Raw genomic sequence first — 15,097 nt, 5'->3', positions numbered from 1 at the left:
TGGCTCACTGTGCGCAGCAGTGGGATGAAAGGCACAGCTGAGGGAGCGTCACTGCTACATCAGAGGCAAATTGCAGTGTTCATGTCAGACGTTGCTGTGGTGTGTGCAAAGCTGTTAAAAGTAAAAAATCCTCTTTTTCTTACATCTACTCACAAACTTCCAGGAATGTGCAATAGCTTTTAAATTGGCTGCACAGCTGGTTTTCAGCTCTTGATGGCTACAGCACCAACGGATTACTTCTAACAGATGCTGTGGCACAACACTGCCCCCAACAAACACTGTGAAATCTAAAGCAATATATTTGATGTAGAGCTAAATGCTTCATTATAAAGTAATAATTAGAATATTTAATTTATCCTGTTCAGGGTTAACACACACACACACACACATTTACACTTAAGTTTAGAGTCAGCAGTTAATGTAACATGCATGTCTTTGGACTGTGGGAGGAAACCAAACTTCTCAAAGAGAACCCACTCAGGACCAGAGAGGACATGCAAACCCCACACTGAAAACAAATTTCTATAAAATAATAGAAAATAATTCTATAAAAATGATCATATGTGCATCGCTGACAAGCTTCTGATATTTTGGTTTTAAATGTTTTTGTGGCAAAACTGCATTTGTATGTCTCCCAGCAGCAAACTTTTAATTCTAAAACAGAATTTTTATTTATTATGAGGTTGCAGGTGTGGACGAAAAGAAGTTCAATCAAAAACGCACAAAATGTGTGTTCAGCTCAGCACAGTTACAGCCAAAACCAACACGAGCACTGGAGTTGGTACTAGCCTACAAAACTGATGTTGACTTGAATTAGCATTTTAATACAGGATATACGTTAAAATATATTATTTGGGATGCATATTTGTCATAAGAACGAGACACAAATACTTTTATTTACATAAAATATTTGGGGTTAATCAGGTGTTTTAGTCATTTAAACCCTACTGGAGTATATCATCAATATTTTTGATGTTATATTGAAACTTCTGACTGTACCAGCCCACATTTCACTAAACTCTTTGACTTTATAAGCAGATGTAAAAGATGTGGGAATTCTTAATGTGTAACGGCAGGAACTGAAATGTGAAAAACCTATATTTACTCAATAATACACACTTGTATAAATTCAGCCCTTTCTGCAAAATAAAAGCTTGTTTTTCTGATACACTTGATTACTTTAGGCAGATTATGAAACATAATAAATAAATAATTCAAGTCTTTTCTTATTTCTGCACGCTAATTGTATTTTTCATAAAAATATTGTTGTAAAAATAAGGCTCAGAAATTCTCATGTATTTATTTACAGAAAAAAAAGATACATACACATAGAAATGGTTACAGTGAGATTGAAACGGTGTCAGACGTCTGCTCTACAGACTGTGGATGATGGTTCGGTTCTTCAGGGACTGGACGTACTCTTTGGCCTGGTCAAAGCTCGTCGTCTTCTCAATTTTGGGTGGTGCGCCCTCCACCAGCTTGACGAAGTAGTGGCAATAAACTTTGTCCATTATGCCAAACATACCCCTGCCGTGGTAACGGATCCGTTTCAGGTACTGCCCTTTACCGGAATACGACTCGGCTGCAGGAGCGAAGAAAGGATGGGAACGGTGTGAAGTTGAAAGAGGGCGAAAGATTTGGAGGAAGAGAAAGATAAGAGATAAGTTTTAATTTGAAAGAGTGCCCCGTGACGAAAACAGGCCAAAGTAATGAAGGCTGTGCCGGTGGACTTCAGGCTTCTCTGTAATAATGTTTGCAACTCCACATGAATTACTCTGCACAGCGTCTCATCTTAAACAAGGCAACGAACTACCTGCTTTCCATTACTAAAGGTCATTTGCTCACTTTGAACGGCATCTTCTTGCCTTTGGTGAGAGTGTGTGAATTGATGTGACATTTTCAAGTAGTTTCAGAAGAAAAAAATCTTTAAAAAATGTCCCAAAAATAAATAAATATTTAAACAATATTGCATCTTTAACTTTAAAGCATGCATATTTAGTGCATGTTTTTATTCTTGACTACTTTCTGTTAAGACACGGTTAGCACACTGCATTTACACAGCAGATCATCTACCTAGAAGCTTTGCTCTGGTACTAACGTGCAGACGTTCACACTCACCTACAAACAGGTTGGATTTGTACTCTACATTGTGATTCCTCACTGCCATCTCCTGAGCTTCAAGAAGGACCTGAAACACACAGGCAAACATTCATTCATAAACTTCAAGCTCATAAAGGATGATGTTCGAATGATGTGTGAACACAGCTCTAACATCTGTAGCATAAGCAGTGAAACCAGGAACGCTTTAATCCAACAGGAATTTGATTCATCTGCACTCTGGGATTGTGCGCAAACAAACACACAACTGGTAACAACCAGTTAAAAGGGTGAACATGCAGCTCCAAACCTCTTTCATTATTTTTGCCCCTTTCTTGTCATTAAACTCCAGCTGTGCGATGGCCTCGTCGATGCTCATCCCTCTGATCTGGAAAAAAATTAAAAAGCAGCTGGACTAAATAATCAAATCAAAGTTTCTGCACAGCTGTTAGGACAGCAGGAGGCTGGACTGCTTTTACAAACCAGAGCAAGTCTATGAGCAGATGTGCCACAAACACAGTGGAATGTGTGCACAGACACAGTCTAGCGTTTTGAGATAGAACATATTTAAGTAAGTAAGTAAACTTTATTTATTAAGCGCTTTTCACAGACAGACAATCACAAAGTGCTGTACACAAATATTAAAATAAACAGTACAATCAATAAACATTATATACAATGTAAAAGATCAAATGTAAATAATGTAAAAAATATAAAATATGTAGATCAACAAAAGGCTTGTTTGAACAGAAGAGTTTTTAACTGTTTTTTAAAAGAATCCACAGAGTCAAGCAAACGTAATTGTAGCGGTAAACTGTTCCACAGCCTTGGTGCAACAGACTGAAAGGCTCCGCCCCCTTTTGTCTTCAGTCGTGTACGGGGAACAACTAAGAGACTCTGAGTCTGTGAGCGGAGATGACGAGCAGCAGTGTATTTTATAAGAAGCTTGGATAAGTAATCTGGAGCCATTTAGTGCTCTGTATGTTAAAACAAGAATTTTAAAGTGAATTCTAAACTCTATTGGGAGCCAATGTAAAGAATATAAGATGGGAGTAATGTGAACACGCTTGGTAGAGCGAGTTAGTAGTCTGGCTGCTGTGTTTTGTATAGCTTGGAGGCGAGAAAGAGATGATTTATCCAAGCTAGTAAACAGGGAATTACAGTAATCTAAGCGCGATGACACAAATGCATGAATGAGTTTTTCCAATTCAGCTATTTAAAAGAATACGATTGTCTAGGACTAATGTGAAGTATGAAGAACATACTGAATATATGATAATCATGATCAAAATTACAGTGTTTTAAATAAAGAAGCTGAAATAGCTCCTTGAGCATTTCTGATCAGATGACAACTTTTTAAAAATGGCTGTACACTACAGATCAGGATGGAGCTGTCGAATGATTTGAATATATAGTATGTCTTACCATTTTGGCCAAATACCACATTTTGTCTTTGCTGTACTTAATCTGCCTCCTACTGTGGTGAATCTCCTGTGGGAAGAAAAAACTTCTATCAGCTCCTGTTCAGGACATCCTTTCACTCTGCATCATACACTGGCAGAAAGACTCACTGCTGGTCTGCGAGGCTCATCGGGCAGCTGAGGTGGATACACTTTCAGGTTCCTCCTCTCCCAGGTTTTGGATTCCAGGGATGCGCTGGTGTGGAGACATGAGAGCTGCTGGGAGCCACCTAGAATCTGTAACCTGGGAACATGGAGAAAAGGTTTCTGAGGTGGGTTCAGTCCAGTAGTGTGAGGCAGCTGTACACCACATCTGTCCATCTGTTATTTTCCACTTATTTAAAGTCAAGTCATTGTGGCAGCAGGCCAAGCAGGGTAGTCCTGACACTGTTCTCCCCAGGAAGAGAGATGAGGAGGATAGGAGGGGGAAGGAACACTCCACTTATCACCTACTCCCCCTGGAGGAACTGGAAAGTGATGCTTTGTAATAAAGACTTTCTGGTGTTGTTAATATTGTTTCCACTATTGAGCCAGCAAGAGATGGATCCTGTCTTTGGTGCTTTGGGGTTTTCTTTTATTAAACTTATGTATGCTATTTACTTTTCTCCCCCCCCTTTCCTTCCCTTTGGTAACTGCACTCAACTTCACTCAGATCAAATCCCAGTCAGACAATCATGGGAGGCTTAAGAATGGATTTTTTTTTATTTTTTATTTTTTTTTTTAAAATAGCCTGCAGTTCATTAGCCTTCATAGTAATTTTTTAACCTCTCCCCGTCTAAGTGCATTATTCCAACATGCTTCAGAAAGACAATAATAGTCCCTGTTCCTAAGAAACCCCAGCCCAGCTGCTTAAATTACTTTTGCCCCATAGCACTGATGTCTGTGGTCATGAAAGGTGCTGAGAAACTGATCATAACTTCCATCACTTCTTCCCTGGCTGCCACTCTGGACCCTCTAAAACATGCGCAGATCTGATGTCAAAGAATGACAAATCTGACTGCCAGGATGAGATTAAGCACCTGTTGACAGCTGTAAGGAGAACAATCTCAAGATTAATGCCTGTAAGACAAATGAGTTGATAGTGGACACTAGAGCAGGGTGATATAACCAAAAATATTTATCACGATATACATCTGAAAATACTTTACAACTCAACAACTTTATTAGTGCAAAAAACCCCAAAACATCAATGTATTTTCACTTAAACTAGCAGCTATTTTTTTATCTGCATTAAAGTTATATAAAAATGTAACAGTGCAAATTCCTTGCTGACAGTTTAACCAAAAGGTATTTCCAGTGGAAATTGGCCGACATATCCTCAGCATAACCATGTATAATATCCACAAAACTTAAAGAGGTGATACACACACAATACGGTAATATTATGTTGAAGCACAGTACGTATCACTCCGCGAGGCTCCTGCCTACGATAGCCGTAATGCTCCTACAATCCATCAAGCGGTGCGGCTTCGTAGCTTAGCAAAGTTGTACTAAATATTTGACAGATTTTCGAGCGCCGTGTACATAAAATCATTTCGAGGTCAGTAAACACAACCAGGATTCATACATAAGGCACACGGGATTATACGGGGCACTGTCGATTTTCAGAAAAGAAAAAAAAAAAAAAGGATTGATTGTAAGTGTGCCGTATTTTCCAAAAAACACAATAACGGCCCGCTAGCATGCTCTACCAAAAATAGTGCTTTGTTGTGTATCTGACGGACGAAAGCTAAACCAGCTCCACACCACTGAAGCTGCAGCATTTTTACAAACCAATTCTGGTTCATCAGTTTCATTCAACAATCCGCTTTCGCCCTTCTCATTCTGCGTCGCCGCCATGTTTTTTCCGCCATGTGCGTATGAAAACAAAGGCACTGCGCATGCGCATTTTACCCATATTCTATCGCGATATTTCATTTTCTTATCGTTGCCCAACATTATACCGTTATTACCATGAACGGTATGATATGGTCCAGCCCCAGTGGACATTAACATGAAACAGCAGAAAAGTTTCTACCCTCTAAGCATTAAAGGAGCCCTGGTGGATAACTGGATAACTTCAAATACATTGATGTTTACATCATCATAGACACCCCACTGGTAAAGAAAGCCCATCAATGACTCTACCAACTCAGATGATTAAAGAACTTCAAACTTCTACCCAGGAAAAACTTCAATAGAGAGCATAATTCCCAAGATAGGGAGGTGCACCCAACGGACATATACATCAAATGCTGCAGATCTGAGCCAATAGGATCTCACCAGATCCCAGCCACCCGAAAAGACTGTTCACCAAACTTCCATCGATGAGATGCTACCATGTGCTGCTGCCAGGACAGAAGAAACTGAGGAGGTGCTTTAACCCTGAAGCTGAACCATGTTGGGGGTTTTTACCACTATGCAATGCAATGCAATGCAAAAAAAAAAGCAATAATTTATCTATGACTATCAAATATACAATGAACATAACAACACGAAATATAAAATATTAGAAAATATCAGGAGAAAGTAACGGACCCCTGGAGTTGTGTCACTGGTGTTACAGTGTAACAGTCTAAAGTTCTATAAGGAATTGCTCGTGGGAAGAACAGAGTTTCTTCATTCATCAGAATTCTTCTCTGTTGTTTCATAATTTCATATGAAGGTTTTAGCTGAACTCGATGGTGTTGCTGTGTGTTTGCCATATTCAGCTTGTTAATAATTTTACATCCAATCAAATTTCCAACAAATATTTGAACTGTTAAGCAAATAAATTGTGGCACAAATATCATACAATCACAATTACAACAAACCTGACTGAAAATAATACGTCATAATGAATCATAATAAAAGATCCTTATTTGTTGCATTATTATTATTATTATTATTATTGATAATAATAATAATAATAATAATAAGTCAGCACATGCAGTCTGTAAGCAAATGTACAAAAACATTTTTTTCTCAAATCGTTAAGCTGACATTTTTGTGAACACAAATTCAATACGCTAAATAAAGGTTTAAAGGTTATTAAGATGTTTGTTTTCCATATCCTATAAATCAGACATTTCAGTTTAATGACCCTGTTCCACATTAGCGTGCAATATAATGCAGTTAGAGTTGACTGGGGAGTAAATAGTAAGGGTGTTGCTGGTTCTGAAGTGCACTGGGATGTCCTATTTGTAGAAAATATTTGTGACTTTCTCTGAGACAAAAACTGGTTTATCTCAACTGTCACACAAGCTAAGCCACATAGTGCATGCAGTACAGCAAGGAGTGCTCAGATCTGCACACAGGAGAAACCCAACAGTCGGTTCACAACAGAACAAGACCCAACTGTACATGTGCACCAAAAGCATATGGGTCACTCTTTCAGTGATGCCAGTGTTCACATGATAGTCATGGTTTCATGATGGGTGATCAAAAATGGATCAACGACCCTCAGGACTACCTTCAAAGCATATAAACCCAACTAGAAAATTAAATAAGCGGGACTATACTTCATTTCTTTTTTTTTTTTTTTTTATAAACTGAAGCAACATCTTGGATGAGAGGTGAAACGTCTTTACAAACCTAAAGAAATCCAATAGCCTTCTTTTTCTCCCAAGACTAACTATGCGGAGTTTCTTGGTTACCTAAACTTGAAGAAATAGCGGCTGTAAAATTAAGATAACCTCCTACACTGTCTTTAAATAATACCCGTAATTCCCACTCTAATGATGCAGGAGTGGGTAACATAAAAAGCCAATCTGAGCTGGATTTGTCCTTCTGCAAAGAGCGTTAGCGGTACAGCTAACCTGCCACTCGTATTAATGCACTTACCGTGAGAGTAACACCGAAGGTATACTCCTAATAAAAGAGACACCTGAAAACAAGAAGAGATCGCTTTACTTAAACTGTAGACGAGGTTTATTATAAATACAACGAAACTGTATATATCTGCATTTCTCTCACCACGTCCTGTCATTGCAGCCGCCATGTTGGTTTTTTACGACATCCATGCCTTCGCTTTATGGCAGTGTCAATATTAGTCTATTGCGTTTTCACAACGCACGTAATTCCTTTACTTTAGTTATTTATCGTCATTTAAACATCGTATTAAGAGGGAAATGAATAAATAACTTTTGTCTTTGTTCAAAATAAATGTCAAAAATTATTGCTTTTAATTCGACAACCTGGGATTTTAGATTGTCCCAGCTAGGCTTCCGTAGTAAGCACCGGTAGGATTTACGACACCACGCTGTGTGTACGGTCATAAGTGTTGTAGCTACGATAGTGCAGGTAACATGTGAGAAGTTTGGATTAGGTTTCTAGGACTTTATTAAAGAGAAAAAAATATATATTTTTAAAGTATCCAGGGCGTCATGCGGGAACGGTCGCTTCCCGCCTCTCCCAACTGGTACTGCTCGCGCTGCAGTGATGTCAGCAGCAGCGGTTTGCTGGGCGTCGGGGCCAAAAACGTCATCTACTTGATAGATGTGTCTGCATCTTCGTGCAGAGTGGCAGGTGAGTGAGCAGTCACCGCTGGACACCACACATAGCACAGACTTGATCGTGGCATTCATGTTTGAGTCCCTGCAGCCAGAAACACCGCGTTAAACTCAGGTACAACGTATCTGCCTGACCAAATCGGAGAGATTAGAGGATCTCGGGCTGTGATGGGCTGCAGTGACCAATGAAAGGATTTTACAACATTCGATGGAAATAACAATGATGAACTTACCAAAAACACCCCAAAAGTCAGTGTGAAAAAATGCAGTGACAGGCTAATCCATTGTGGTAGTTTGTATGGCCCTCATGTGCTTGTATTAATTTCTGAGAATGTCAGGGCATGCTCCTAATCAGACGATGAATATCCTTTGGGATCTTTTCCGTGATCTGTACCAGGAGCTTGTCCCGGTCCTAGTCTGTACACCCAGGTAGCGTCAGGTTGAAGAAAACACAATGGCCAAAATGTGTTTTATTGGATTTAGGTGCGGGCCAGTCAGTGTGGTTTCTTCATTCTCCAGGAACTGCCTGTATACTCTTACCACAAGAGGCCGAGCATTGTCATGCCGTTACCTAGCCTGAAGAGGTCTGTGCGTGCCTCCAGGGATAGGTCTCCTGAGACCATCACTGGTCCACCACCACACTGGTCATGCTGAGTGATGTTACTGGCAGCGTAACGTTCTCCACAGCTTCTCCAGAGCCTTTTATGTCTGTCACATGTGCTCATTTGTGAAGATCATAGAGCACCAGTGGTGGATTTCCTGATTCTGTGATTCTCTGGCAAATGCCAGTCAGGGTCTATTACGTAGAAGGCCCTGTAGAGGACATTGGCAGTTTGAGTTTGTCTCATTGTTGCCTCACCTTTTGTTGTTGTTAAATGAGGGTGTGCAGGATGATGAAGGACACAGGGTGGTCAGGCAGGCTCAGAATAGTGGCTGTTTCTCACCACAAAGCCCTCACTAAAATAGACCTATTGTATATTTTATTTTCTTATTGAAATACCAATAAAAGTCCTTCATCAAACCATCTGTTTGGATCACTTAAATGTGAAGAAAATCAATCTTTTCCACTTCTCCCACCCACCACTGATTTACGAAAGTGCCAGCACAACTAAAGTAAGAAGAAGCCAAAAATAAATGTATGCAGATGGACTGTTTATTTCGATTGGCACTTTAAATCTGGCACAAATCTGTGCTCTCTTTCTAGCAGCGATACTTTTAGCATGCAGGGGTGAGTCTAAAGGGGGCACAGAGGGCATCAAGTTCAGAGCTTTAGTAGCTGTTTACTGTATTTTATACATTTCTAATGTAAAGTTTGTATCTAGTAAAACCTCACGATTTACTATAATAGATTAAGTTAGAAGCTGAAAGCAAAAAAGTAATAATTATTAGTACATTTTCTCCAGTTTATCTTGGGTTTATAACTGTTGGAAGCTAAAATCATAATTGAAATTAAACAGATTAATCCTCCAGTCGCAGTGAAATCAGTGTCCTTTTCTGTGTGTTTTTCAGGTGAGCTCGTGGGCCATAAGGACTTAGTGTCCGGCTTCTCGTTTTGCCAGCATGCAGGGCAGAGTCACATCTGTGTCAGCTCCTCCAGCGATGGCAGTCTCCGTTTCTGGGACTCCAGCAGCAAGACTCTTATCAGGGACCACACAGCTCATCAGGTGAGTGTCCTGTCCTGTGTCCACTAACACAGAAAGAGGTTTTGTGTCGTGCTTGCGCCCCCTACAGGATGCTGTGTGCTCTACACCAACTTGGAAGCAGCTTGTATGTGCGTTGTGCCGTCTCACGTTGTTTTTCTTCACATTTATATGAAATGGTCCAATCTCCTTGATGAGACTGGACCACTGACCAGGTCTGGAGAAGGAAAGTTAAGCATCAGAGCTCGACAGGACTCAGTGGGACGCGCAGCAAAAACATCGTCTGCAGCAGCTCTGCGATTCTCTCTCGAGGGCATTTTTAAAACAGTTGTCAAGGTTACTGAGGGCATTGCATATTTATTTTCCATTATTTGCTTGAGCAGATGCCTTAAAGCAGTATTTTGTCTGTGGAGTCATCTGAATAATAAACGGCATGTAATGACATGTTGGTTAAATATCATTGGGAAGATGTTTAAACCCAGAAAGGACATTTATTTGACAAATCATGAAAGGCATAAAAAACGTTAGTATATTGATTCATCAAATGTTAACAAAGGGTTTTACATTTAGATAATAATATCTGGTGTTTAGTATTTGCTATAAATGTCTTTGGAAGCAGCTCACTGCCCGTCAGCACACACCTGACTAGGAAGAACTTGTGACACGCACTCACTCCTTGTCTTTGTGAGCACAGAGCGCCGTATCAGCGCTGCACTGGTCCCCTGTGGATAAAAACCTGGTGGTGTCCGGGGATGAGAAAGGCGTGGTGGTCTGTCACTGGTACCACACGGGTGACACGACCAGCTTCTTCCCTGAGCCCAGAACCATCTTCTGCCTCACCTGCTCTCCTCATACCTGGAACTATGTGGCTGTTGGGTAAGGATACCAAGAAAGACGACCGCTGGACAGATTAGTCTGCTGGATCATGAACATTAAAGCACTTTGCATGAACGAGGGTTGTTTTTCTGCATTTTACCAAACTGACTGTCAAAGGTTACATTAACATTATAAAGTGAGTGAAGTGGGTCTACTACTAAGTGTTTCAAAGTAGTTTTTATCCATAAAAGAGAGAACTCGCTTTAAATTTTACTCGTGTGAAGGGCAACTTTCTGAGCTCAGGTTTGTTTGAGGAAAAAAATGTCTGAAGAAACATTTTTAACCAGTCGAGCATCTAGATTCAGTGTTGGGGAGTAACGGAATACATGTACCGCCGTTACGTATTTAAAATACAAAATATGAGTAACTGTATTCCGTTACAGTTACCGTTTAAAAAGGTGGTATTTAGAATACAGTTACTTTGTTGAAATAAATGGATTACACGGCGGTACTTCCCTGTTTCATATTGTGGCGGGTCAGGACTGTTTGGGTTTTGTTTGACAGCTACGTTCTGTTGTTCCAGGCGGCAGCGTTACGGTTGCCATGGTTACAGGGTGACGCTCTCTCTCTGCGTGTTTCCTGGGTGAGAGAGGCCTTTTTGTTGTTGTTGTGCTAAGCTAACAGGCAGAATGCTACAGGTATAGCTCTAAAGAATGTAGCATCATGGGCAGTGTAGTCCGTGCTGCAGGGAGAATGGACTGCCATACACGTTATGTGTCTGTGAGCGAGGGAGAAAAAGGAAAAGTACGAGCTGTCCTCGAGCAGAAACGGGAGCTGGAAGCATGTAAATATAATAATAACCACTGCAGCCAAGAAGAGAGCCTGACGAGCCCAGTTGTAAGTAAGCTATTAAGACTCGACTGTACACCGTGTTCGTGTTTTCCTCCAAAAACAATAAGTTCTGTTGGAGCAGCCTTTCAACGCCTCTCTCTGTCTCTCGCTAGCAAAGTTGACCCAGACAACAAAGTAAAGCTAGTTTTCAGCTACGAGCCCGACACAGAACCCACCGTATTAGCCAGAGGTCCCTTTACTACGGTTCGGAGCCGCGGACCTTCAGCAACAGTAATAAATCACAGCAATAGTACATTCATGTAGTTGTAAACAGCATGATAATATATTAAGTAATCCAAAGTATTCAGAATACGTTACTCTCATTGAGTAACGTAACGGAATACGTTACAGAATATATTTTAGGGCATGTATTCTGTATTCTGTAACGAATACATTTTAAAAGTAACCTTCCCAACACTGTCTAGATCACAGTTCTTTTAAATTCTTTCACAAAGCTGTACGTAACAGACAAAAATCTCAATAAACATGTTTTCATGATCATTTGAAGTCGTGATTGTAAATGAATCAAAATTTAAATCCAGTGAACGTGATGTCGGTAACTGTGGCAACGCTGCTGTAGGTACAAAGATGGGATGATCGTGCTGATTGATGTGAGTAAGAAAGGCGAGGTGATTCACCGTCTCCGTGGACACGACGATGAGATCCATGCGCTGGCGTGGTCGCCTTTGGCCCATGAAGACGCCCTCTGCACCAGACCTGAAGACGGCGAAGGTAACGTTGTGTTTCTTTGTATTATTGTCGGGTCTTTAGCTTACAATATAAAGCACCCTGAGGCAACCGCTGCTGTGATTTGGGCAGTATTTAAATGATCCTCTTTTATTTTTCTTTTTAAAATATGTTCGTTCGAAGAAGCCAATTCAACACAAGTATATGAGGTTTTTTTTCCTCTCATGTAATAGCAACCAATGGAGTGTCTGGAGGAGATGGCTGCTATCTCGCATCTGGGAGCAAAGACCAGACTGTAAGGCTCTGGAGTACAGCCAAGGGAAAAGGTGGATTTATGTTCATTTTTAAGATTTTTTTTTTTTAAATTGATGCTGCAGAAATCAGCCTTGAAGAAGAAAATGTTTCATTCACTATGAGTGTTTAATATTTCACTTAAACACGAGGGTTAGAGCTTAGGAAAAAAGCACAGTGTATATAAATTCTGATCACCTCTGAAGCTCGTGTTAGATTTTATTTCCCTCCCCACACGCAGCATAAAAAGCTTTTTTTTTTTGATAACTCCATGATATGACAAAGGTTTACCGCAGGTGATTAGATCATACCTGGTGTAAGACGTAATCCTTTGAGCATCTTCTCCTTCACCTTGCAGGTGTCATGACTCTGAAGCTGCCCTACCTGAAGAGGAGAGGCACCGCAGTCGACCCCGGGGTGAAAGAGCGTCTCTGGCTCAGCGTTCATTGGCCAAAGGGACGGCCGACGCAGCTCGTGTCCAGTTGCTTCAGGTACAGCGTGTGTGCAATCAGTCAAACGGTTTAAAGAGGCTTTTTTTGGTCGTTGACTGAGTAACAAAATGATCAGGACAAGAAATGATTGTAAAACTTTAGCCCGTTTCGAATTTTTCCTCATCACTTTAACATTTACATAACTTGCCTGCTTTAATATTTTGTCCTTCAGTATAAAAAACACAGACTTTAAAACTGTTTTTTCACTCTGTGTCAATGAAACTGTGATGCAGCTGCAAGCAGCAGAAATTGAAGATTGTTACTTCAGGATTGTAACAAATGGGAGTAAAATCACTTGTAATTGCTTTTTAGACCTTTTTATTTGGCGTCTAATTTTCAGGATATTGTCTGGAGGTGTGTTTGTCAAAAGTCTCTTGGCAAAATGTCAGGAACAAATTGAGCAAAATAGAACATAAAACAGAGCCATTAAAATGTAAAACGGTAAAGTGCTTTGTCAATGCTGGATTTAGTACTCGCGTTAGTTTCCGTTTTTGGGCTTCTTCATTAGCTGTATCCAAGAGCTTGGCTGATAATTGAGTTGATAGGCTTATTTTTGTGTCTCCCCAGTGGTGAGTTGGTCATGTGGGATTTAACCAAGACGGGGAAGCAGAGGTGGACCCTGTTCGGCACATCCTCAGAGGGTCAGAACCACAGCAGGATCGTCTTTAACATGAGTTCGGTTCACCTGCAGGATGGCAGAGAGCTGCTCATCAGCACCTCCATGGACAGAGAGGTGAGTGACCTTTGAACTTACAGTACATGGCCTGTGCCAGTATGGAATTCAGTACAGGCCAACCCAATTGGCAGTGGGCTCACACGAATCAGGAGACCTCCTTGGTGGCCAGAGAGAGAACGAAAGCCAAAGGCAACAACCGTCTGACACCACGGTCTGATTAATGTCCCAGCACTAGCTAAGATGCACTCGAAGAAGCTTTTTTAGCCATGAGTGCACTGCTGTGTTCCAGCGTTCATCTGGCCTGTTTTTTAAAGTGGGAATTTTGCATGAAAGCAAATAAGGATTTCTGACATTTCTTATTAAACTGCCTTTAAAGAAGGAAGTTCATTGAAAGCTGGTTCATTCTTCCAGGTTAAGTGCTGGGACCTGGCCTCTCTGGAGTGCTGCTGGACTCTGCCCACCCTGGGCGGTTTCGTCTACGCCCTGACCTTCTCCCCCGTGGGTACTGGATGTCTGGCGCTCGGTGTCGGTGACAACATGATCCGGGTGTGGAACACGCTGACCACTCAGAACAAGTACGACGTCAGGTCCTTCTGGCAGGGGATCAAGTCCAAAGTCACAGCGGTAAGGAGTAAAGCACAGCTGATTTATGGTTAACAATTAGTGACAATGATCAGTTTATACCCAGGAAGAATATAAATGGTTTACTTCACTTTAAAGTCTGTGTGTGTGTGAGGAAGTTTTCTAAAAGACGTTAAAGGATGAGAGCTCAGATCAGTAAAGAAACAACTTCTTGGATGAAAAAACAATTTGTCGGCTGTCCAAGTGTCTGCGTTAAAAATGATCCAGCGGAGCTGCTGATGACACTTTGAGAGGACATTAAAGTCAGACTTATGTTATCGGCTTTAAGCAGCCTTTAAATTTTCTTTTGTTCTTCAAGCTTCCATCATGTCTGAGGCTGATGATAGTGGCTAAATTATTACAGGCTTGTTGCTGTTCGCTGACACAAAAGATGAAGTGCATAAAAAAAGGGTTTCATTTGTTGTAGCTGGCGTGGCATCCGACAAAAGAGGGATCTTTGTCTTTTGGAACGGATGACGGGAAAGTTGGTATCTATGACGTCTTCTCCAACAAGTAAGGTTCATTTCTCTAAGATTAGCAGTCTGACCCCGCCCCCGTGCTTATCGTGTTTATTGCTTGTGCTTGTTTCATGCTGTTGCCTTGATAGACGATCGGTGACAGCACATACAGAAGCATATATCAGTGTCGGTGGTATTCAAAACACTTTCATTGTTTATGAAGAAGCATATGTGTTAAACTTTGGTGATCCATGCTGTGTTTTTCCACAGAGGATCGTTTATGTTCATTTGTAAAATATGATCTTTGCTTGATTCCCTTTTCAAAACATCATTATGTATCTCACTTTCTTTTAATTGGCTGCCCCTCGTCTGGCTTCCACAACCGGAACTGAGGGCTTGTATGGAACACCACCTCCCCTTTCTTTTCCCGAGATTCCCAAAACAAACTTCAAGTCTTTCCTTTGAAAGCAAAACAAAATAAAACTGATGCTGTGATCTAC

The 15,097-nt window shown here is 40.8% G+C and overlaps 2 protein-coding genes across 2 annotated transcripts in view; one reads left to right on the top strand and one right to left on the bottom strand.

Moving 5' to 3' along the window:
* Positions 1-1,281: 1,281 nt before the first annotated feature.
* mrpl22 (mitochondrial ribosomal protein L22) lies at positions 1,282-7,575 on the bottom strand. The gene is made up of 7 exons (XM_085174803.1): positions 7,491-7,575; positions 7,359-7,401; positions 3,669-3,801; positions 3,523-3,588; positions 2,408-2,485; positions 2,119-2,188; positions 1,282-1,582 (listed from the first exon to the last, which is right to left on the bottom strand). Exons 1-7 carry the CDS (start codon positions 7,513-7,515, stop codon positions 1,374-1,376), a joined length of 624 nt encoding a protein of 207 aa, XP_085030929.1. The 5' UTR covers positions 7,516-7,575; the 3' UTR covers positions 1,282-1,373.
* Positions 7,576-7,737: 162 nt separating this feature from the next.
* The window catches only part of gemin5 (gem (nuclear organelle) associated protein 5), a 23,194-nt gene continuing 15,834 nt past the window's right edge, over positions 7,738-15,097 (top strand). Inside the window, exons 1-9 of the mRNA XM_085174799.1 lie at positions 7,738-8,042; positions 9,536-9,690; positions 10,361-10,542; positions 11,954-12,105; positions 12,294-12,386; positions 12,710-12,842; positions 13,410-13,575; positions 13,930-14,142; positions 14,567-14,652. Of these exons, the coding sequence (XP_085030925.1) occupies positions 7,901-8,042; positions 9,536-9,690; positions 10,361-10,542; positions 11,954-12,105; positions 12,294-12,386; positions 12,710-12,842; positions 13,410-13,575; positions 13,930-14,142; positions 14,567-14,652 (1,322 nt within the window). The 5' untranslated portion in view covers positions 7,738-7,900. The remainder of the gene's footprint in view (positions 8,043-9,535; positions 9,691-10,360; positions 10,543-11,953; positions 12,106-12,293; positions 12,387-12,709; positions 12,843-13,409; positions 13,576-13,929; positions 14,143-14,566; positions 14,653-15,097) is intronic.

The sequence above is a fragment of the Neolamprologus multifasciatus genome, chromosome 10, assembly GCF_963576455.1.
Source record: "Neolamprologus multifasciatus chromosome 10, fNeoMul1.2, whole genome shotgun sequence".
Classification (NCBI taxonomy): Eukaryota; Metazoa; Chordata; class Actinopteri; order Cichliformes; family Cichlidae; genus Neolamprologus; species Neolamprologus multifasciatus.
Note: the sequence above shows the minus strand (reverse complement) of the source record. Positions and strands in the feature narration are given on the sequence as shown.